The 21,927-nt window shown below is 47.7% G+C and overlaps 1 protein-coding gene across 14 annotated transcripts in view; it reads right to left on the bottom strand.

Annotated features, from left to right (window-relative positions):
• Positions 1 to 21,927, bottom strand: part of Ptprm (protein tyrosine phosphatase receptor type M) — a 675,227-nt gene that overhangs the window by 457,505 nt on the left and 195,795 nt on the right. The window contains exon 1 of one of the 14 annotated variants that reach the window (XM_087189932.1): positions 12,686 to 12,837. The exons of the other annotated variants lie outside the window; for them this stretch is intronic. Coding sequence (XP_087046058.1) covers positions 12,686 to 12,785 — 100 coding nt within the window. The 5' untranslated portion in view covers positions 12,786 to 12,837. Of the gene's footprint in view, positions 1 to 12,685; positions 12,838 to 21,927 lie in introns of those variants that run through there. 14 annotated transcript variants of the gene reach the window in all.

The following is a 21,927-nucleotide window of genomic DNA, read 5'->3' as shown; positions in this document are numbered from 1 at the left end:
CGCACTGGTGGGAAAATCCTGTGCTCTCCCAAGTGGGGCCTTCCTTGTTCATCACCTTGACTTACCCTCCTTGATGAGAAAATAGGCTATGTAAAGATTTACATCTTCAGTGAGCTCCGAGATGAACCTCAGCTTAATGGGCTTCCATGCAATTGCTAGAATGCTGTACCGAGGGCCAAGCCAAAGGAGCCTTGGAACTCCACAAGGTGGAAAGGCTCAAGTGGAAGATTTGTCCTCTCCCCTGTCTGGGGTTGAAGGCTCAGTCCCCAGCTTGCAGCGTCTTGAGTTACAACCCAAATGCCAGCCGCCTGTGTTTCCAGATGGTCTCAGATACAGACTGAACCCTTAAAGAGCTCTGGAAGGAGCATTATAGCAGCCTTTATTGTGTGGGGTTAATCGAGAAATCCTGGGCCGATGTCTCTAAGGACACTGGGATCTGCCTGTGTGCAGGAGACAGGCTTTGAAGACTGTGTAGAGGAGCCTGAGCCTTCACTGGCCAACTTGAGTTACAATCAGCCCTCAGGAACAAATTGAGTTCTTAAGTCAAGGGTCCACTGTAATCCTACCTTGACTCCCATCCACACTTCAGATCTCTGTATTCAGGGGACTGGCTTTCACGTATTTGGCAACACACAAAAGCTGACTGTGGAAACAGCTGCAGGTAGGGACCAAACAATGGGTCGCTAATGGAAAAGGTAATGACCACAACAACCCAGGGGCCAGTCCCAGGCAGGAGGAGTGGAGCGGCTCGGGGGTGGGGGGCTGTATCCCCCAGCAGAGAGGGAGCCTACAGGAAGGGCCAATCGGAAGACAGAAGTCTCCTGACAAAGGCTGCCGGTCCAGAGCAGGAACCCCAAGGTGAAAGGTGAACGTGGCCACTCCTGTCATTCTTCTTTCATGAAACCCATGTGTTTCTTGTCATCTTTTGTTCTTGTAACTTGCAGCCTTTGCGTGAAGACTTCTTCCATGCAGAAGCCTGAAGCCAGCATTGCAGGTATAGGGTATGGGCACCTGCTACCCTGTGATAGGGTCACGATGCCACCCAGACAGTAGGCTGCTCATTTTAAAACCATTTAAAAACTTGACCTACTTACTTTATTTCAAGGTTTAAAAATCTAATTTCCAGTTGCTTACATAAAGAAGCCCAACTTCTTCAGCTGGGCACACGGGGCCCCTCACCCGGCTCGGCCACCCCCCGAGCAGGACCATCTGTCAGCCTTCCTGTCCTGCACCCGCCTGGCTCCCTCCACCCATGGCACTGTCTGCTGATTTCCCCCATCAGAGAGGAACCAGCAACCAGTCCTGCAGGAGGCAGGGTGAGCCTCCCACAAGACACTGCTTGTGAGCCGGAAAGAAGACCGAGTGGGTCCAGGGGAGAGGCAGGCGCTGTGAACCCAAGGCTCCTGGAGCTCATTTCAAGAGCAGCAAGGACAGAGAAGTCTGCCAGGAGAGAACGCACTCACCTGCCCGTCACCTGCAAGTCTAGAGTTGCGGAGTGGAGAACTGCTCCTGCATGAACACAGGGAATACGGCAGCTGTCCCTGGTCGCAGGGAAAGGCGTCAACTGTCTAGATGACTATGGAATCCCTCAAAGCATCCACCTTCTGACTCTTCTACTGGTCCAGTGCTCATGGACATTACTCAAAACACTTTCATTTCCTCTTTTAGAATTCCCACTGTAGTCATGCAGTCATAGACTCAAGTCTATGAGTTTGTATGCTTCTAAATCTTGCTATCCCATTAAGTCTCATTTTCAGAGACAGCATCACGTATGCAAGGAAGCACAGCGAAGAACACAGTAGGCAACAGAAACCTCTTTTCTTCCTGTAGAAGGCAGGTGGGAAGCCAGAACACTGGATCACCGCCTTCACTGATTACCTGTCAGCTATGGCTCCATGTTCTAGGGGCAAGGGCCAACCCTGACCTTCAGGCCTTTTCACACTGAGCAATTTCATAACCACGCCACACCAACAAGGATTATCATACCATGGTGCAAACACTAAGCCAAGGTAACCACCTTGGGTCTCCAAGGCGAACAGGGACCCAACCAGGGCATGGGACCCCACAGCCCACCCTCTGCAGATGCTACTTCCAGCCACATGGGGGGGGCGACATTAAACTCTTGAATTAGGCTATTCATTCTCCTTATTTTGATTCTGTGCTCCCTGTGACACACAAATGTCTCTTGCGTAGTCTGTGTGCAGGCCATAAGAAATGTCCCCTCAGATTAATGGCTACAGTCTTAGCCTGCAAAACAATACACTGGAATTTAACTTCTGAAAGGTTCTGGGGAGCTGAGTGCCCAAGAAGCTGATCTCTTCTCCTCGCACTGACAAATTCTCTCTTAGCTCCAACAGACTGCAAGGTGAGTTCAGTCTCGCTACTTCCATTTTACAAATGAACAAATCCTTTTAGCAAGAGGAAATAAACTGTCCAAAGGTTAGTCAACTACAAAGGGGCAGAGATGGGAGCCAAAGGCTGGTCAGTTTCTGAGTCTTGGTCACCAGGACTGTCCCACATCTTCTTCCTTCCTATGCTGCTCCACCTCCCAAGCATGGAGGACAGAGGAGGGATGGGACCATTCTACAGGTGCTGAGTGGACACCTGGGTGAGGCAGCTCTTCCCATGCACGTGGCCTCCTGAGCCACACAGCCCTGGCGGTCTCTCTCTAGTGAGAACAGACATTGTGGAGCACTGCATGCCAGGCAAGTTACAGAATGACCATGAGTCACTGAAAACACATACACAGCTGGCCCTCCAGATCTGTAGGTTCTGCAGCACCAAAGTCAACCAACGGTGGGTTGAAATTAGACAGAGAAAAAATGCTGCATCTGAACTGAACATACAGAGATTTATTTTTTAATCACTCTTCCCTAAACCACATGGTAAGGGAGCTGTTTACATAGAATTTACATTGTAGTAGGTATTATAAGTAATCTACACACAGGATTTAAGGTACAAGGGAGGGTGTGTACAGGTTATATGAAAATTTTACACCATCTAAGCTTTCTTAGATTTTGGTATCCACTAGGAGGGATCCCCAGTGGTTAACAAGGGATAACTGTACTCAGGAATATCCTGGGGGTACACTGTTCCTTCTCACTTCTCTTCTGGAAACTTTCTTCAGCCTCACACATGCTGGGCAAGTGCTCTACCACTGAGCTACATCCACAGCCTTTTTCATTTTCAGACAGGCTGTCTTAGTTTCTTTTCTCGTTGCTGAGACAAAATACCTGGTACCCAAAGTTGAAGGAGCAAAGGTTTATTTGGCTCACAGTTTGCAGAGGTTTCAATAATCAGCTGGCTCCAAGGCAGGGTGGATGGCAGACAGGCATTGTGGAGGAGAAACAGTTCATGGAGGGCAGAAGGTAGCAAGCAACAAGGGATGACCACAGCTCTTTCTAGCCCTTATATCTTACCCAGGCTACTTAGGGCGGGTAGCTCTCACACCCTTAATCCTAGTGCCCTTGGTCCTAGCACTGCACCAGGAATCAATTCCAGGGTCACATACTCTAGATCCAGCCACCTCTGAAGAACCCCACCCATGACTGCATGAGACTTTGGGGAGACATCGAGACTCAGCCATAACACAGGCTTTTATTCAGCTGTCCAGCTACCCTTTGTGATCTGGCCTTAGCCTCCTAAGTAGCTGGATTACAACCATACACTACCACATTGAGCTCTCCTAAAAACAATTATATATAAAATGCTCACATGCCTAGAGCACTTGGTTGGCAGGAGATACACATATACTCATACATATAATATTGTACAATATACATAATATATGTAATGTATATATAATATACAATGTATATATTATACCTATTGCATTATGCTTTATTACACACATATATAATGGTTATTTGTTTAAAATTATTTATTTGGAAACATACACATCAAAGATCAAAAGTCTAATCTGCTAGGTGAATTAATAAGAAATGAAACTTCTCTTTGGTACTCTTGAGTAACAACATAATGTTTACACAGGAACTTCTGGGCCACTAAAAGTCTCTTCTTAAAAAATGACATGTCAGAGTGAAAATCCTAACCCTTCAGGAGTTTATAAAGTAAAGATTAAAAGGCTCCCACCCTCTCAGCCTTTAATTTCACGCCTCAGAGGGGACCAACTGCTCATAATCTGATGTGTGTCGTCCAGATATCAGATTCACCTTTAAATAGTATTCTAAGGTTAGGAGCCAGCAAAGGGTATTTCTGTTCTGGTACCTGCATTTCAAGGGGTTGCCAGCATCTCATACTACAAACTTTCCTTCCACAATGGAGTTTCAAGTACAGTGAAGTTAAGCTCTATTACATTTTTACATGAAACTGTTTTTGGCAAGACCTGTCAGGATTTTACACAGAAAAATCACGTGATTCTTAGCAAAGAACCTCTGCGGAAGTGTAAAGAGGTGACATATCAGAGCCTCATTATTCCAACTGTAGCCAAGAAAGATAGAAAGTAAGAGATCAAAATCAGAATTTCAAAGAATTCTTTCCCTAATACGCTCTTACTGTCCACATGTCTCAGCAATAAAAACCAGTGGCCACACAGTAAAAGAATGGAAATTAACAACAATTTCTTTAAAAGCGACCATATCTATCATTTATTTTAGTTGCAAGAATTATTTTCTTTCAGCCTCTTATGATCCATAAAAATAACACTGCTGCTTAAATTTCTGTTTTGTGGAACTTTGGAGGGAAATCCTGCAATGTATCCTAATGGCCATTTCACCAACTCTCAATTCAGCGGTCTGGGTCTGGGTCTGGGTCTGGGTCTGGGAGAGAGACAGAGAGAGAGATGAGAGAGAGGGAGGGAGGGAGAGAGAAGAAGAAAAAGAAGGAGGAGGAGGAGGAGGAGAAGGAGGAGGAGGGAGAGAGGGGGGAGAGGGGGGAAAGAGAGAGAGGGGAAGAAGAAGAAGAGGAGGAGGAGGAGGAAGAGGAGGAGGAGAGGAGAGACGGGGAGAGAGGGAGGAGAGAGAGAGGGAGGAGAGGGGGGAGAGAGAGGGGGAGGGGGGAGGGGGGAGAGAGAGGGGGAGAGGGGGGAGGGGGAGAGGGGGAGAGAGGGGGGAGGGGGAGAGGGAGGGGGAGAGAGAGAGGGGGAGAGAGAAAGAAAACGAGAGAAGAGAGAGGAAAGAGTGAGAGAATATTTTACAGCTCATTTTCTCCCAACACCTGCTCTCATTAGCGAGGCTCCTCTGAATGAAAAGACAAGCAGACTAGAAGCATAATCCCACTGACTAACAATTTGCAAAATCAGTTTTCACCGATGCTCAACGCTGTAAACCTGATTAGAGAAATTGCTCTCTGATTGAGGCTGTTTATCTGGGTGGACAACAGCAGATCCCGAGAGAACCAGCCTGGTACAGAATATTATTTTAGGCTCTGTGAACACTTCGCTTTTTCCAAGTTCTACTTCTCCCTTCCTGAGGCACAAGGTGTCTCCCTCCCCTCTCAACCACGGCTGCACTCTTCCTGCAATGCCAATGAGGCACTGGGGCTTTTGGAACAGAATCAGGATTCCAAAAGGTGGCGGATTCCAAAAGGTGGCGGGGAGGCTGCCGCACTGGGTGAACCCCCAGCTGGGGTGAGAAGGTGAGGTTCTCACTCTTCCAGGCAGGCTTCTGCTTTCCCAGGCTCCTTCTGAAGCCCATGACTGCAGCAGGGCTTGCAATTCTGGCTCTACAGCAGAAGACCTTGCTGCCAATTTGGGACACCACTAAGAACTGGAAGTCACCCCACGCCACCTTTCACCTGCGGAAAGTTCCCCGAATGCTTCTCTGGAGTTCCCTTCCTCAAAGAGGCGGCTGAGGTAGCAAAGGCCTAGTGAAAAGGACTGGAAGGGTCTGATTTGCAAGCTACACCAACAAGAAGCCACTCACATTTTCCCCAAGCCCTGAAGGCACTGTGCTTCCCTTTAGCAACCTCTGGGGTTTTCCATTCTGCTCTGCTTTGCTCTGTTTGCAGTGGTGGAGAACAATCTCTGCTCTTCACAGACAAGCTGCAGGAATGCTGGTAATGCTCCATCTCAGGCAGAATTCGAGGTTATGCTACTATGTGGATAAAAAGTATGATGTTATCTCCTTGTTACACTGAATTTTTATTGGTGTAAATCTGCAGATTTGGACCTGCTGACCGGCAGGCAGGTCTAGTCGTCCTTTCTCTCTGGCTGCCCACTAGACTTCCTCTTGTCTTTGGTTTGTTGCCTTCCAACACAGTATGTATGCCAAGATTCTCTTTCCATTCATCATGCTTGGGTTTGTAGCTTTTCCTTCTGTTCGTTAGTGGCTTAAAGGTATTGGTCAGTTTGGGGAAAGTATCCACTGGTATCTGTTCAAATGTCACACCCATCCCTGTGCTACTGGGGCTCTGATGATGTGGCCTTGACCTTCTCCATCTTTGGCTCCTGCGTTCCTTCCTGTGTTCGCTATTCTTTTGTTCCTCTCTGTGTCTCAGCTAAACACATTTTTCTGTCCAAGTTCTGGCTACCAGTTCCCCCTCCTCTTCTGCTAAACCAACCCACTAAATTTTCTACTCATTATAGGTTTTCTTTCTCTAATCTCCAGTTGATGCTCATTTATATAATGAGTTCTCTGCAAAATTTTTCCATCTTGTCATTTATTCCCCAAACGTTTTAATCATGGTATATTAAAGTCCTTTGACTAGTGTTATATTAAACCCAACAGCTCCAATATCTGGTCACCTAAGGGCTTCTATTTTCACGATCTTCTGTTCTATCAATTTTCAGTTAAGTGCTATGTTTTGGCAACCTTACTGTTTTTAAGTGGCTAACACTGCAAATGAAAGGTTATAGAGGAAATCTGAGGCTCTCCTCAAGGTCACTTCTCGGAAGAGGCCACGTTAGGAGGGCTTCTCCAGGGCTGCACGCTGGCCACCCTGAGACCTGCTGTCTCTCAGGGCCACTTGCATTCCCACAGGCTGACCCTCCCAGGTCCTGAGGAAGGCCGGAGTCGTTTATCTGGGTTCCTCCTGTGGGGCAGAACACAAATTCCAATGCTCTTGGGTCTTCCAAATACTCCAGACTGCTTTCTGGGCAGATGACACTTGGATTCAGCAAATGCCCCACTGCACCCAATGCTGGGCTCAATTTGGGGGCATCTCCTCTCAGAAAAAAGAGCTCCTCAAATTCTTGCTGTTGTAGATCTCAATACTTTCAAATGAATAGCTTCACACCTCTCTGGTTTGGTGTCTGTTCTAAATGACGAATGGGGCCAGGGGCTGTAGAGCAGCAGGAGGACCACCTGAGTCCAGTTTCAGGCTAACCTGGGAAGCAGAGCAAGACCTCGCCTCAAAATTAATAAATACACACACGAGCATGCACACATAAATAAATGGTACAGTGGTTAAATCTGGGCCTCGAGTGTGGCACAGTAGTAGAGCACAGTCCTAGTGTGCAGGAGGTCCTGGGTTCAAAACCCAGCATTGCAAAAAAAAAAGTCTCATTATTAAATGAAAAATGGTCGGAAACAAGCTAATTGGCTACTGCTGGAAAAACGTCCTACACTGTCATTTAGAAACTCTAGGCCAGCACAAAGCCCAGAACCTTAAGATCCCATTTCACTTTTTCTCAAACTCCATACATTCTTCAATATACCGTGAGTCCAAATTGCTGTTAACTCGGCCTCAGAGGAGGAGCCAACCACACACAGTGCAGACTGCTGGGCGGAGCCTGGCAGGTAGACGCTGACAACCCCACAGCCTGGGCATCCAGCTCAGTGTCTGTAAAACAGGGGTCTCTACTGCCCACCTCCTAGGAGCTTCGAGGATGTAAACAAAACCAGACTGCAGGCCCCCAGCGCCTTCTCAATAGGGCGCATGCCCAAATGCTCCAGCCGCACCTGTCCTCTGCCTTCCACTGAGCACGGAGCTGGGGTAGCACAGACTCTTTGGAGCCCTGCTAGAACCTGGACGTCTCACCTGCACTTCTCTATGTTCAAACCCCGAGAAGAAACCAATCTAGGCTTTGTTCTCCATGGTCCCCGGGGGCAGTATGTGAGCTCGGGTGCAGGAGGCTGCGCTGTGGGGATGGCATTAAACACACACCAATGTCTTGGCAGCAGCGTCTCCTGATGGCCCCAGACACCTGGAGTTCCCGTTCCTTATAACACAGACACACGGGCCTGATCGGAAGTGAGGCACACAGAGCGGCATGGCTGGCCAGCGGAGGAAAATCCACCCCCTAAAAATTGAGGAGCGTTCCAGGTGAGATACTCCACCACAAACACAGCCATCGCAGATCTACTGAACCAGCCCTGTGCTCCACTGAGACGAAGGCAGGAAAATAACAGGACTGTCAAATCCCTGAACTGCGGTCTAGCCTGAGACACCCCCAGCAGGTATCCACCAGGACGCCTGCACACTCGCAGGGCAGCCACCTACTCCCCCAAGTTAATGTGCGGCCTCCCACAATAGATTACAGAGGTCTTAGAAGAAAATAAACGGGTCTCATCTTCAAAGCAGTGGGCTCATGCTGGCTGTGGGAAGCAGGCTCGTATTCCAACCACAGGTTAGACTGAGCAGTTTCTTAGAATTCACAGTTTAATGAAACCAAAGCCAGGACAGGCGATAAAAGTGAGATGACATCTGCACTCTGGCCCAGGCTGCACGGGGCGTTTCCAAGTGGCAGGAGCCTCGGGCCGAGCGGTTCCCACCTGTGAGGACACTTACTCTTTCCGCAGCCAAGGCAAGGTCACAAGTCCAGGCACACAAGACCCTGATGTTCTGCTTCTGGTTTCCTCCCTGGCCGGGCTCAGGGCCAGGGAGCAGCCACAGTCTGCAGTGGGTGGGAGAGGACAAGACCAAGCCAGAGAGAGTGACCCTGTGGCCACACGGGGTAGAAAAAGTGCTGGAGCTGGGTGCGAGTCTCGCTCGGCAAGCTGCCACTCACCTGCGGTGTGCTGCTTTCCCTTGCTCTCCACAGCTCACCTCTCTGCGCTCATCTCCCTCCTGTGGTGGATGACACAACTCCCCCACCCATGCACAGACTCTGGGTCAGCACCCTGGGAACAGTGAGTAACTCACCCAGGCATCCCCGACCTGCTCCACAGTGTGGCCTGGGTAACCAAAGAAGAAAGGTCTCCCCTCCTTCCCAATCTACAGTTCTGGGGATATAAGCATGGGGCTGTCATGAGCAATCTCTTGTGCCACACGGAGAAATCCTTCCTGACAATGCAGCCGCAGTAGAAAGAGCTGAATTCAGGAAAGTGAGACAATGTGGCTGGGATTGTTCCAGCTCCTGGATCTAGCTGTACCTAAAGCCAAATTGTACCTGTCCACTCCAAAGAATCCCAAAGATTAAGATTAAATACAGTACAGTAAGAAGAAAGGCAAATAAAAGGAAGAGGGACCAAAATCAACAGGTCTAGAAACCTGGTATGATTAGATGCTAAAATCAGGAGGAGGCAGCAGCGACTGGGAACCAATGGAGTAGAGCTCAGGTGACAAGGAGGACAAAGCCATGCCTTACGGGGACAGGCAGGAAGGAGCCAGCCTGAGAGCAATCAGTGAGCATCTCCCAGAGCTGGGGACTCTGCCAGCAGATGAGGGAAGGAGAATAAACACAGTGCAGGCCCTCCAGTTCACTGTGGGACACAGCATTACACACTAGTGTCACTGCTGCAGGGACAGGGAACTCTGTGACAGAAGGATGGGAAAGGGCCCAGCTGAGGCTACCAGTGGGTGTAATGTTGCTCAGCCATCCTAGACACACTCAGTGTTTGACAGTTGGCAGAAACAGAGGAGTCCAAAGTGCTTGAAATCACGCATGATTCCCGAGGAAAGGAAGTCACTGTTTTGCTCACTGTGTATGAATGTTGTTTATGTCATTTAGAAATGAAAAGAAACAAATGAGCCCCCCAAGGGCACCACGTCCAGCAGAGATCTAGGCCTTGCCTGTGTGAGCCACACGTCTGGTCTGCTTAGCCCCAACGCAAACCCTGGCTCAGTGTTGGTGTTAGGTGAGTGGAGGTCCCAGGCACGAGGAATACCTTGGGCCATCAGCTGTGGCCCCTGGACTGCCTCCAGAGCCAACTCCCGAACTCCAGAAGTTCAGAACGGGCCTGTCTTGCACGTCCAGCAACCGGTCCACACCAGGGTGTAGAGACAGAACCGGGCTGAGACCCAGGATGCTCTGAAGGGCCGTACAAGCTCCAAGAGCTTCCACGGGGCCAGTGAGGCTTTCCAGGCACACAGAGTGGCAGAAGCGGTGCTGTCGTGCTCCCTCCCTACATCATCCTCCCCCTCCTTCCCTCCCCTCCCCGCTCCCCATTCTCTCCCCTTCTCAGTCCCTGATCCAAGAGCAACCACAAAGGGGACAGCCCACATATAACTGGCACTACAGAGGTGGCCTCAACCTGCAACCTGTGTTCAGTGTCCACCATGGAGGTTCTAGAAAGAAAGAAAGGGAACGTTTCCTCTGATCAAATATGAAGAGCAAAAATAAAAAGGCACAGCCAAATTCTGACTGAAAGGGAACTTATCTATAACCATCAAAAAGAGAAATCAATAGCAATAGAAAAATACTGCTAATCAGACTGTATTACTCATTCTATAGTATGTCTCGACTTCAGTAAACAAAACTTTACATAAAATAAAAGCTTTTCTCCTAAGAAAATCCCAAAGCATGTACAGCCATAGCAGGTGAGATGCTTCTACCTGAGGGCAAATAACACATTGGTTATGTTGCTTCAAGGAAAAGTGACTGACCACACAATCTAACCTAGGTAAAGCAAAATTAAAGTTAGGAATCCCTGTGATCGGAGGACTCTGAACAGACTATTTGGCAATGATGGCCATATCAATATATGAGGTATGATCAAAAAGTACAGCGTGTGCTTAACAAATACTAGCACAGTAAAAGAAACAATCCCCCTCAGAATCCTCCCCTCACTCTGAACACACTCATCCCATCGTCCTTGCCGTTTTCTGCAGCAGCTCTGGGAGCCTCTTTCCTGAGGGTCTTTAGTTGTGCTGTCTCAGCTGCTTCAGTGTCCTGAATGAATTCAAAACACTGACCTTTCACAGTCATGCTGACTTAGGGTAAGAGCTAGAAGTCGCACAGAGCTAGATTCACAGAATGAGGTGGATGAGGACACAGCTTCACATTTTAAGAGCCACCTTTCTGTTGGAGGGCACTCAGTGGCAGCCGTCACTGTATTTTTGATCATACCTCGTAATGTAGCAATATGCAGAATGGAGCTTCAGAATGCGTGTCTTTCCTGACTACACAATGTCAGATTACCTGGTGATCACTTACCGTTCACCGGGAGCTCAGAGTTGCTACAAAGTCCTAGCGCCTGATCTGCGTCTCAGGTGGGGGAACAAGAAACAGTGCCCAGGGCTATAAAATAATAAGCCTCATTTTTGCACACAACTTCCCCAATTACTTTCCTTGTGTTACTTTACAAATTACTTCTTGTCCTTTCATCCCAAGCCAGTCCAGAACACACAAACACACAGACGCCAAGGCTGTCTTCCAAGCCAAGTCCAACTGAAATTTGCATCAGTTTTAATACAACAAACGAATGACCAAAGCATCTTGGATTTTCAAGGGCATGTCAAAGCCAAATAGCAGCAGCTTCTGGAGTTGCAACAAAACAAACAAATCCCGCAGCCAACTGCTGTGCCATATGTTTCCGATGGCTCTCATTCTACAGAAAGCCAATTTATCATCGAGGGAAAACACAGCATCGCAGAGGCTAGTCACAGAAGGCACATTTCGGGCCATTTGTCAGCTTCTCACAACAGCAAGCTCTGTGGTCCAAACAGGAAGTGGAATTTTTCCTGAAAATGACAGACACATTGGCAGTGGCAACGGTAGACCTCAGGGCAAGGAAAATTTGGATTGCTCACACTGTGGGTTTTGGATCAGACCTGCAGAGGGACTCTCTGTAGCACCCGTATCTTCTCTAAGAGCCTTGAGGTGTGATATGCTTTGAGGAAGAATCTGTCTTATCACTCTATGCCTGCATGTGTCCACTAACATGTAATCTATTTCTTAACCAATCGCGTATATGTATTAAATTTATTGTGGTGCTGAGGATCAAACCCAGGGCTTTGTGCATGCTAGGCAAGCACTTCGGGATGGAGCAGCATCTCCAGCCCTGCGTGTGCATGTCTTTCTTGCAAATTATCCAGAACAAAATGTAAAGCATCAAAAGGCTTCCTTTGCCAGTGATCCTGCCTGGAATGCTAATCGGGACATCCTGAAAATAAACACATTCCTGCACTGGTATAAGACCAATACGAGAATGGATAGAGCTTCTCCCTAAGGGCTGTATTTCAAAGTAACATATAAATAACCTCTGGCAATATTTAAGACCACTGCTCCACTTCTCCATACAGGTAATCAATAGTTCCAACTGTATATTTTGGTCAAAAACTAAGATTGTGTTTGTTTAGAACGTTCAAGAGACTTTTCTCCCTTCCTTATGCCAGAAACTGTGCCTACACACTCTTCTGAACATCATGGAATACAATGCCCTGCCACTCTCTGGCAAATTTATCAGGATGCACAAAATTGTTAAGTAACGAGAGGGGAGACTCAGAGTAAATTACATCCCATATGCAAACAAAATGCAATTTCTTTTAGTTCAGTTGTGAAAGCAAATCCAAATCAAACCAAGCTAGTGCAAAAGGGAACCATCATATAGGTCCACATAATTACCAGGTATAAGTGTTCCCGGCTCACAGTGAAGGAAGGACTCAAAAGATGCCTCTGACTCCAGCTTCTGTTCTTCAGCACTGCCCTCCACTGCTGCCTCCATTCATATGGGAAGGCAGGAAACTGCAATGGCTTCTCCAAGGACATTGAGAAAAAGACCATGCATCTTCCTAGCAACTGTGACGTAGTATTATGATTCATTCTGATTGGATGGACTCAGTCTTTAGTCACAGGGAACTGGGTCATTTCATAGACTTCCAAGATCTAAGTCAGACTTCCAAGTGTGAAGCAAGCATCATGGCTGGGGGAAACTGAGGCTCTGATTAGCCAGTTCTCAGTGACATTGACTGACTCCTACAGCTGGGGCTAGGGCTCCACCTGAATCAGAGGGGCTACAGGGGGGCAGAGGACAAAGGAATGTAGTCTCAGGGATACAAGAGAAGGGAACAGATATGGGGAGACAATGCACAACAGTTATTACTTTCTGTTCTACTAAACTCACTATGACAATAAAGGGTATTGAACTGTTCATGAGATTTCTTTCTCAAGAGCTGGGGATCAAACCCAGGACCTTGTGCATGCTAAGCATGTGCTGTACCACTCCGCCCCAATGAGATTTTAATTAACAAGAGTGGGAAGAAAGGAGGGGTCCCACTTAGCTCTAAGTTAACCGGAACAATCATCCCTCTATAAAGTACAAGACACTATCAGTTAAATGACTTAATTACAACCTGAACAAGAGAAATGAGACGAATCAATATTCAGATGATTGAGATTATAAATCGCCACTGGGCATAATAAGGGCAAAAGAGGAAGGGAAGTGGGGGTGAGGTGGAAAAGGAGACAGGGAAAAGAGGAAAAGAAGAAGAGAGGAAGAGAAGGAATCACTGCCATGACCAAATGAAATCATCCACTTGCTGAGATTCACAATGACTCATAGTAAAGGGTCTTACAAATGATCCTGAAGAACTTTTAGGACACTCTGAGATGTACATGTTGACTCAAAATATCTTTAAGAGTGATCTCATGGATTTACAGTTTTAATGATATAGCAAAAACTTGTATTTTGTTTACATATTAATAGTAGAATTGATATTCCCCATATCTTTGAGCTTAAGAGACAAAAATACCGCTTTAAATTGGCAATCTAGTTTCGCCCACCCCTCTCTGGGGCACAAATACCTTGATTAGCTAGGAAAGAATCTGCCGGTGTTTTCTTGGATATCAAATGTGTGTCTATTGTTATCCTGAATGTGAGAAGAGTGTCATATTGAATTCTAAGGCAGGCAAATATATAATTATTATGTACACAGTTACAGGTTTCCTAAAAATATTATGCACAAAATGTTCCTAACATTTATATCTATTATTCTGTTTGTTCCTCTCGATACAGGAGCACCATGAGTCATGCAGATGCTGACACACTGACATCACCATTAACATCATCTATATTCAGGTTTCTATTATTTACGAGAAAAGTGGCACAGATAATCCAAATGACAGATAATCTGAAAATCATTTCATTTTGATTTCAAAATACAATTGGTATTTACAGTAAATGTATGCCTTTTACACTGCGAAAATCAACAGCGCTGAAATGTGAACTATCAGAACATAGCAGAGGCCAGCAGAAAAAAGTGATTTTCATTGCAATAGTGCAATAATGCCATTGTTTATCTGTGTAATCAATTTTACCTTTAAAAATGTTTTCAAGCCCATTCCCTTATTTTTCCTCATAAGAACTCTAATCTAGGAAGGACAGGTATTCTGTCAGCTGTGGATGAGCTGGGTTGGTTCTCTGATTCACTTTTCTTAGACAGCTTTGGGATATTGTTTCTCTACTGGACTGGAACAATCCCTTTCACAGTTGTTCTTTGGTACTTGTGTACCAGAAGTCAGCTTGACACAACTGCGGCCATCTTGAGTCTTAACCCTGAGTAACCTGGGCCAGTTCCCCTGCACACTTTCCCAGCACTCTCTACACAAACCCAATCATTAGAGGGTCTGTGGGGCTTCACCCCAGGTCCCTTCCCCTGAGTGCTAGGAAGCTGCCCAAAGTCTTTGATAACAGCCTGAGAAAAACCAGGCCCATTCGGGCTTGATGAAGCCACATTTCTCCTGACCCTCTCTCCAACCCTACTCCCCACCAAAACTGTGGGCATCCAGCTCGTCTTGCTGCTGCCCAAAGCGCACTTTGGCAGCAGGCTCCCACCATGGCGCACAGGAGGTTCCTGGACCCGGCCGTCTAGAATGGCACTGGGCTGATTCTTCCAGTGGCAAATCCTGGTTGCTCTAGAGACTACTTCTTATTCTAGTCTAGAAAGCAAAGCAGCCATCCAAAGACACGCAGCGCAGTCACTCTCTTCCAAGGTCAGTGTCCGGAAGGCAGAGCCTCCATGGGTCAGTGCGGGAGGTGGGACAGGGTCAAGCGCCACACACAGCACATGGCCTCGCCATCCTGTCACTTCCGGGTTTCAACTTTCCCTCCTACTAACTTTTCCTGGTGTGAAGAAGCCTAACTCTGCAGCTCCTAAACTCGGTTACTCAGCAGAGCCACTTGGGGACGTCAGTCCCAGGGCTGTGAAAGGAGCAACAGAACCAGACAGGACACTGCAGGGGCCTGCTGGGAGATGGAGCTGTGCAGGTCTGCTAGGTGACAGGAAGAGGCTCCACCTGGGCCCCAGGCTCTAACACTGCTGCTGTCCTGAGCGCTGGGCACAGCAAGGGCAGGAGGACCCCAGCCAGTACAGAAGGACAACAGCTGTCTGCGAGTCACTGCTACCCTGCTCACATGAAAAAGACAATAGTGACGACCCTGGTGGAATCAATGTCGTGGGGAGTAAAGGAGTTAATAGATGCGTTCAAGCTGAGAGTGGCAACATAACATCAGTAATTCCTGCATTCCGGAGGCTGAGGCGGGAGGGTGACTGTGAGTCCGAGGCCAGCCTGGGCTGTACAGTGAGTTCAAGGCCAGCCTGAAGGGCACAATGAGACTATCTCAAAACTGTGTGCGCACACGCACACAAGAGCTCAGAACAATGCCTAGTACATACCAAGAAGAATGATGCCCACAAGGATTCCTCCCAGAAAGGCAGAAGCTTTGGGATGCGCCTGCTCTGCTTCATGCTGCCTCCCAGCTTCCAGCACAGAGGCAGTGTCCAGCAAACGTGGAGCGACGAACGCATGTGGGGTGTGCACAAGAGGCAATGCTCAGTCTGAGGGTCGGGGTGCTTCACTAGTAGGGAGCAGAGCCCAGGGCTGCTGCCAGCTGAGCCCTGCGCCTTCTAAACAGCAGTCAGCTGGGTCCAAGGACACCGACGCCAGACACGTGTCTGCTCGCCCGCCGCCCTCTGCACCTGTCCTCCTCTGCTGAGTGCCTCTCTTCAGAGAAGCTGCCAATGTCCTCCCCGCCGTCTTATTCTCCCGGTGCCAAATCCAACAGCCCGCTTTTCTGTTTGGAGCTGACCCCCGACAGCACCACATTTCCCTGGAAAACGTCCACACTCCCGAGCTCTGCACCCCAGATCATGGGCTCCGAGTGGTGGCTCCCAGCCACTCTCCCGACCAACTTCCTCCTGTGATTGCTGAACAGAAACCTGCGTCCAGAGAACTGACAGCCATGCCGCAGCACCGAGGTGGGAGAAGACCCACATCGCCAAATCGAAGACCAGCAGGCCTTCCAATGTGTGTTTTTAATTTATTTTCTGGTACTGGGGATTGAAAACTAAGGGTAGACAGAGTTGAATTTGGCCCTGGATTTCTCTATATCCTTCTTCCATCCAAAGGGAATCAGAAGCACCTGAACTATACTTCTCTCCCATCCACAGACCACAGCTAACAAACCATGAGCTACTCGGACCACACCTGGAAATATTCTACCATTCCTTCACTGTATTGCAACACCTCTGTCTAATCTCAAATGCAAACCCTAAGTACCATTCTTTAAATACCTATTATCTAAAGTACCAATCAGAATCAAAGCTATAGAGTTAAATACAAATTAACAAGTCCGATCACTCACATTGCCTTTCTTGGGGTCACCAGAAACAAAAATGTTATAGCTGGGAATTACTGTGACTCAAACGGCAGCAGGAAGAACACCACACTCACACTGCAGGTCGGGTCAGGCTTTCTGAGAATGCTTTCTGAGTTTCCCTCAGTAGCACAGGAGATAGATATATATATACCCAACAACACTGGGAAGAAAAGGAATAGTACTCAAGTTCAAGGAGAGGGAAAGTATAGTTTAAAAGCTCGTATCAGGGGCAGGTGTGGGCAATAAACACAAAAGCAGCAAATGAAGAAAGGAGAGGAAACTGTAACTGAAATCACCTCTCACGCAGGCATGTTTAACAATGGGAAGTGTCCATCCTTCCCCATCCATTTGTCCCATACATGAGACAAAAGCTACTGTACACTGGCACTTTTAACACCTGAACCCATTAGGTAACAAGTGGTCTTGGCCGGCCAGGGATCACACCTATAGTCCCTACCACTTGGAAGGCTGAGCAAGGAAGATCATTTGAGTCCTGAGTTTGGGGCCAGAGCAACATAGCTAGATCCCATCTCAAAAATAAAAGAGAAAGAAAGAGATTGCTGTCTGTGCGTTTCACCAGGATGTTTTTTCTAATTCTAGATAGAGATGGACTGCAAAGCACCCACCCCTGCCTGGCACAACTGCTCTGGGATCAGAACCCCCACAGAAACAGCAGTTTGCAGTCTAGCTAAGGAACCCAGAGCTGCCCATTCTGCTGCTGCAGCACCCTGTGGTGGCCCTGGGTGCCTCAGGAGTCTGTGCCCCTCACTGACACCAGCAGGGGAGGAGGGGAGATTAAGCAGGACTTCCACTTCCTTCCGGTGCCACGCCCCCTGCTCTGCATGGCCAGGAGGCTGGTGGAGTCAGCTGGAGACCCCACGGGACAGCCGGACTCCCGTGTCTGTCCACGTCCACGCTGCCCCTCAGCTGTGGCTGAGCCTGGGACACGTAGAGCTTGTGTGTTCAGGCGCCAGGGGTCCATCGGAAGCCAGCCGGGGCGCTCGAGCGTCGCACTCTCCCTCCTGCCCGGGCCAAAGCGCTGCGGGCCATGCGGTGCCCAGGGGACAGCGGCCCGGCTCCAGCTCAAGCCCAGAGTCCTCAGAGGGAGGAGACGCCCGGCGGGGACAGTCCCCTGAGGCTGGGTAGGCCGTTCAAGGCCAGATCTAAGTGTTTTCCCTGGGATCCCATAGAACCATGAATACATGGCAAGTTTGACTGGGCAGAGGGAACAGGTGCCCGGGGCGGAAGGTGTTGCGGAAGGGAGGGGCGAGAGCCCCAGAGGTACACAGGGTCCCAAGACGTCACAGCTACTCAGTGCAAGTTCACGTGCAGAGGGCTGGGACCTGCTGCGTGCCAGGGACAGGAGCCACACAGAGATGGATGCCACCAGGGAGTCAGCTGGAGGACAGGACCTCAGGGAGGTCAGTCCTTTCGGAAGGAACGGAAGGAGGACGCAGCCACCTACGCTGGGACGCAAGGTGCTCCTGAAGGGCTGGGCGGGGCTAGGCACGCTTGCAAGAGCTCACGGAGAAGCTGCGATACCCAGGTCTAGCCAAGGGAATTCCGGGGAAAAACTTAACCACTAAGCTACCTTTCTCTTCTTTTGGGGAATTAAATGTAGTGCTGTTGTACAGAATAACGGTCTCCAGAACTCGAGAGGCACTTTTCCCCTCACAACTGTAGTTAGAAAGAAGCCTCCCCCAAGGAGGCTATCAACCTAGTGGAAAGAGACGAATCCCGCTCCCGGGGAGGGAGGAGGATGACTTGGAAACTCCCGAGGCGGACGTGAACCCAGAGCCTGAGGTCTGGGCAGAGGCCTTTTCCCGGCACGCCAGCAGCCCGCGAGGTCTCCCGAAGGAGGGGCTCAGGCAGAGGCCAGGAGCCTTCTCCCTGCTGGCTGCAGGGCGCCTGGCTCCATGGTAGTACAGCACCCTTCAGAGCAGCCAGCGCCCTGCATGACAGCCAAACCCCAGAATTGGGAGAACCACGTGGACAAACGCAAGTCCCATTTTACAGTCTGACCCCAGTTATCCCAGCCGACGAGTTAGTTCTGTCCATCGTGCTGTTTTAGAAAACAGAAGAGTCGAAGTCCTGGCCTATTTTGAGTACATTATTTCATGGAGGTGAGAAAAAAAGGGGCGTGGAAATCATTTGATAAACTGATGCCTTTAAAATCCTGTGCAATAATAAAGCAACCCTATCTTGTTTTGTTCATGGTACAAGTGTACGCTGGTCAACACTTAAATACTAGAAAGGGGCCGGAGGTGCAGCTCGGTGGTAGAGGATGTGCTGAGCATGCAGGGGCCCTGGGCTCCATCCCCAGCACCGGGAAAAGACACACAGGGGTAATTCAAAAGTAACCTACACAGTGGCTAATACTCTATGATATTTCTACCTATATATGTCACACAATAGGTAAAGATGTTAAAAAGTTATCATCATAGGTTTCCTTAACATCAGGCTTAGACTGGACTACTGACACAGAGCACCAGAACTGGTCTTATTCTAGTAATAAATTTTCATCACCTAGAGTTTAAAAAAAAAAACAAAAACAAGGGAAGAAAAGGACCCTCTCTTTTTAGAAATGCATTTCAAATAAAAATTTCATTATTATGCTTTTTATTTATCAGTCTTTAATATATTTTGTTGTCTGGGGCAACTGTTTGCTACTAATATTTGTGATGTTATTTCAATTCTGAAGAACTTGATTTTAGAATAGAATTTAGTGGCCATGAGCAATTTTGAAAGTATTTATGCACATATTTTAAATGCAGATAAGCATGCAGAATGGTATGAAGGTGTCAGAGAACCAAACACGCGTCCCACGGGACACTGATTAAATTCACAGAGAGGACAGGTGAAAATGGACTCTGATAAGGAACAGGAATGTCAAATTTCCAATGTTAAAGATGAACTTGATCAGGAATTAAAACAAAACTAGTGAGCTTCAAATTGTTATGGTGTTTAGATTCCAGACAACATATTTAGAGGAATAGTTCTAACATTTTATTTTAAAATGTCAATATTTATAACCTACTGGGAATGACAGCCTTTACTCACACTGTAACTCATGATTTTTAAAAAAAATTTACACGCCCATTTACAGGAGTATAGAGGAATACGTTATCACTTTTACAGAATTCTTCAGGGGCTGGGGTATAGCTCAGTGGCAAAGAGCTTGCCTAGCTCAGACAAGGTCCTGGGTTCAATCTCCAGCATGGCAAATAAATAAGTGAAATAATAAAGTGAAACAAATACATTCTTACCGTACAGGCCAGTGATGGCGAACCTTTTAGAGCCTCCAATGACACAGACAGCCTGCTGCAGCGTGCGTGCCACAGATTCAGCACCACTGGTTTAGGGCACAGGCAAGGAAGAAGTCTAATGAGCACCAGCTGGAGGACCCATGAGCCAAGGGTCTACCCAGGCCAACCAGGGGCGCCAGCTCCCAACGGTTGCCCAACAGAGGAACATCCTCACCCAGCAGCACCTGATTCCCAGTCGGACTTGCGAGAGCACCGCAGGTCTCCTAGACCCGCTCTGGAGGAAAAGCTCCGTGCTCCAGGCCAGGAAAAAGCCCTACCAAAGTAACCGTGCACACAGCACACAGGGACCAGGTGTGTCCCATGTGGAACCGCTGAGGTACAGACCAGACAGGTAAGGCTGCAGCTTACCAGGTACTAGGCTTCAGGTGAGGAAGGACAACCAGCCTGAAAGGTGGGAAACCACAACTATCCAGCCCACTCCCTGACGCTCAGAGACGGTGTGGAGAGGCCATGGCGGTTAAAGACTTGGGGACGGAGTACCAGAGAAAGAGAGGGACCCGGAGGAATAGGTCTGTGGGGACCTGGAGCACCCCTGGATGTTAATCACCCACCGTCTACAGAAACACTCACCCAAAAGGATCAGTGGTGGCGATGTCCACACTGGGCCCGGGACACAACCAGACTGAAGAATTCCAAATTCCCAGGCATGGCCCAGAGGACTGAGAAGGCTCCAGGTGTGAGTTCTACCTAAGAAATCTTGAAAGCAGAAGGCAAATGGACTCTACAGGACCCAAATGACACATACCAGCAAACAGTACAGGAACCTTTACAGGAAACAAACATATCTGCTACTCAACAATGTAAAGTGCACTGTGTCTGGCACCTGATCAAATGTGGCCAAACATGCAAACAAACAGGAAAACATGTCTCATAATTAGGAGATGAGCTGAGCAATTTGTATGAATCCAGATATTCCAGAGATATTAGCCTGAGGACAAGGACATATCTAACGTGTTAAGTAGAGACATGCTAGATGTAAAAAAGACAATTTCTAGACATAAAACTCAAAATGTTTGAAATAAAAGCCAGACTAAAAGGAAAAAACTACAAATCAGACACTGCAGAATATAAGACCAATGAGCTTAATAACATAGTAATAGAAGCTCTCCGATGAAACACGGACAAGGGAGAAGTTGTTAAAAGATGAATAGAGCATGGATGACCCATGGAACATCTTCAAGAGGCATCCTGGAGAAAGAAGAGAAAAAGCCACCCAGAAAAACCATTTGAAGAAATAATGGCCAAAAATTTCTACATTTTATTAAAACTACAAACCAATAGATCCAAGAAGCTCACGAACCTCTAGCATAAGAAACCCGAGGAAAACCACATTAAGGTGTGTCATACTCGAGGACCCAAACCAATGCAAAACAGAAAAGCCATAAAAGCAGAGGGGCGCATATTACACACACAGGACCAAAGATAAGAAGACAGCGGATTTCTCGTCAAATACAAGACAGAAGAAAGCAGAACAACAGCTTAGGGTAGCCTGTGATAAGTTAAATATGTGTAACACAGGAATACCACTAGAGTTAAGACAGCAACAGAGATAAAGTCATAAGATAGTCTAATAGAAAACATTAAAAGAGGAGAAAAGCCAACCATAAATGAGACAAATCAAAAACAGCAAGATGATAAATTTAATCCTAATTATATCAATAATTATATTAAATATAAATGGCCTATTCAACAATTAAACAAGGAAAAGTACCTGATGAGATATAAAAACAAGTCCCAGCTATAACCTGCCTATAAGAAATGGGTGTCAAATCCAAAGATTCAAGCAGGCTAAAAATGAAAGTATAGAGAGAATATACCTGAAACTGATCAAAACAGCTGGAGTAGTGAGAAGACAAAGGAGATTTCAGAGTATAAAATATGAC

The sequence above is a fragment of the Heterocephalus glaber genome, unplaced genomic scaffold, assembly GCF_053883595.1.
Source record: "Heterocephalus glaber isolate CG9 unplaced genomic scaffold, H.glaber_assembly_v1.0 deba00000331, whole genome shotgun sequence".
Lineage (NCBI taxonomy): Eukaryota > Metazoa > Chordata > Mammalia > Rodentia > Bathyergidae > Heterocephalus > Heterocephalus glaber.
Note: the sequence above shows the minus strand (reverse complement) of the source record. Positions and strands in the feature narration are given on the sequence as shown.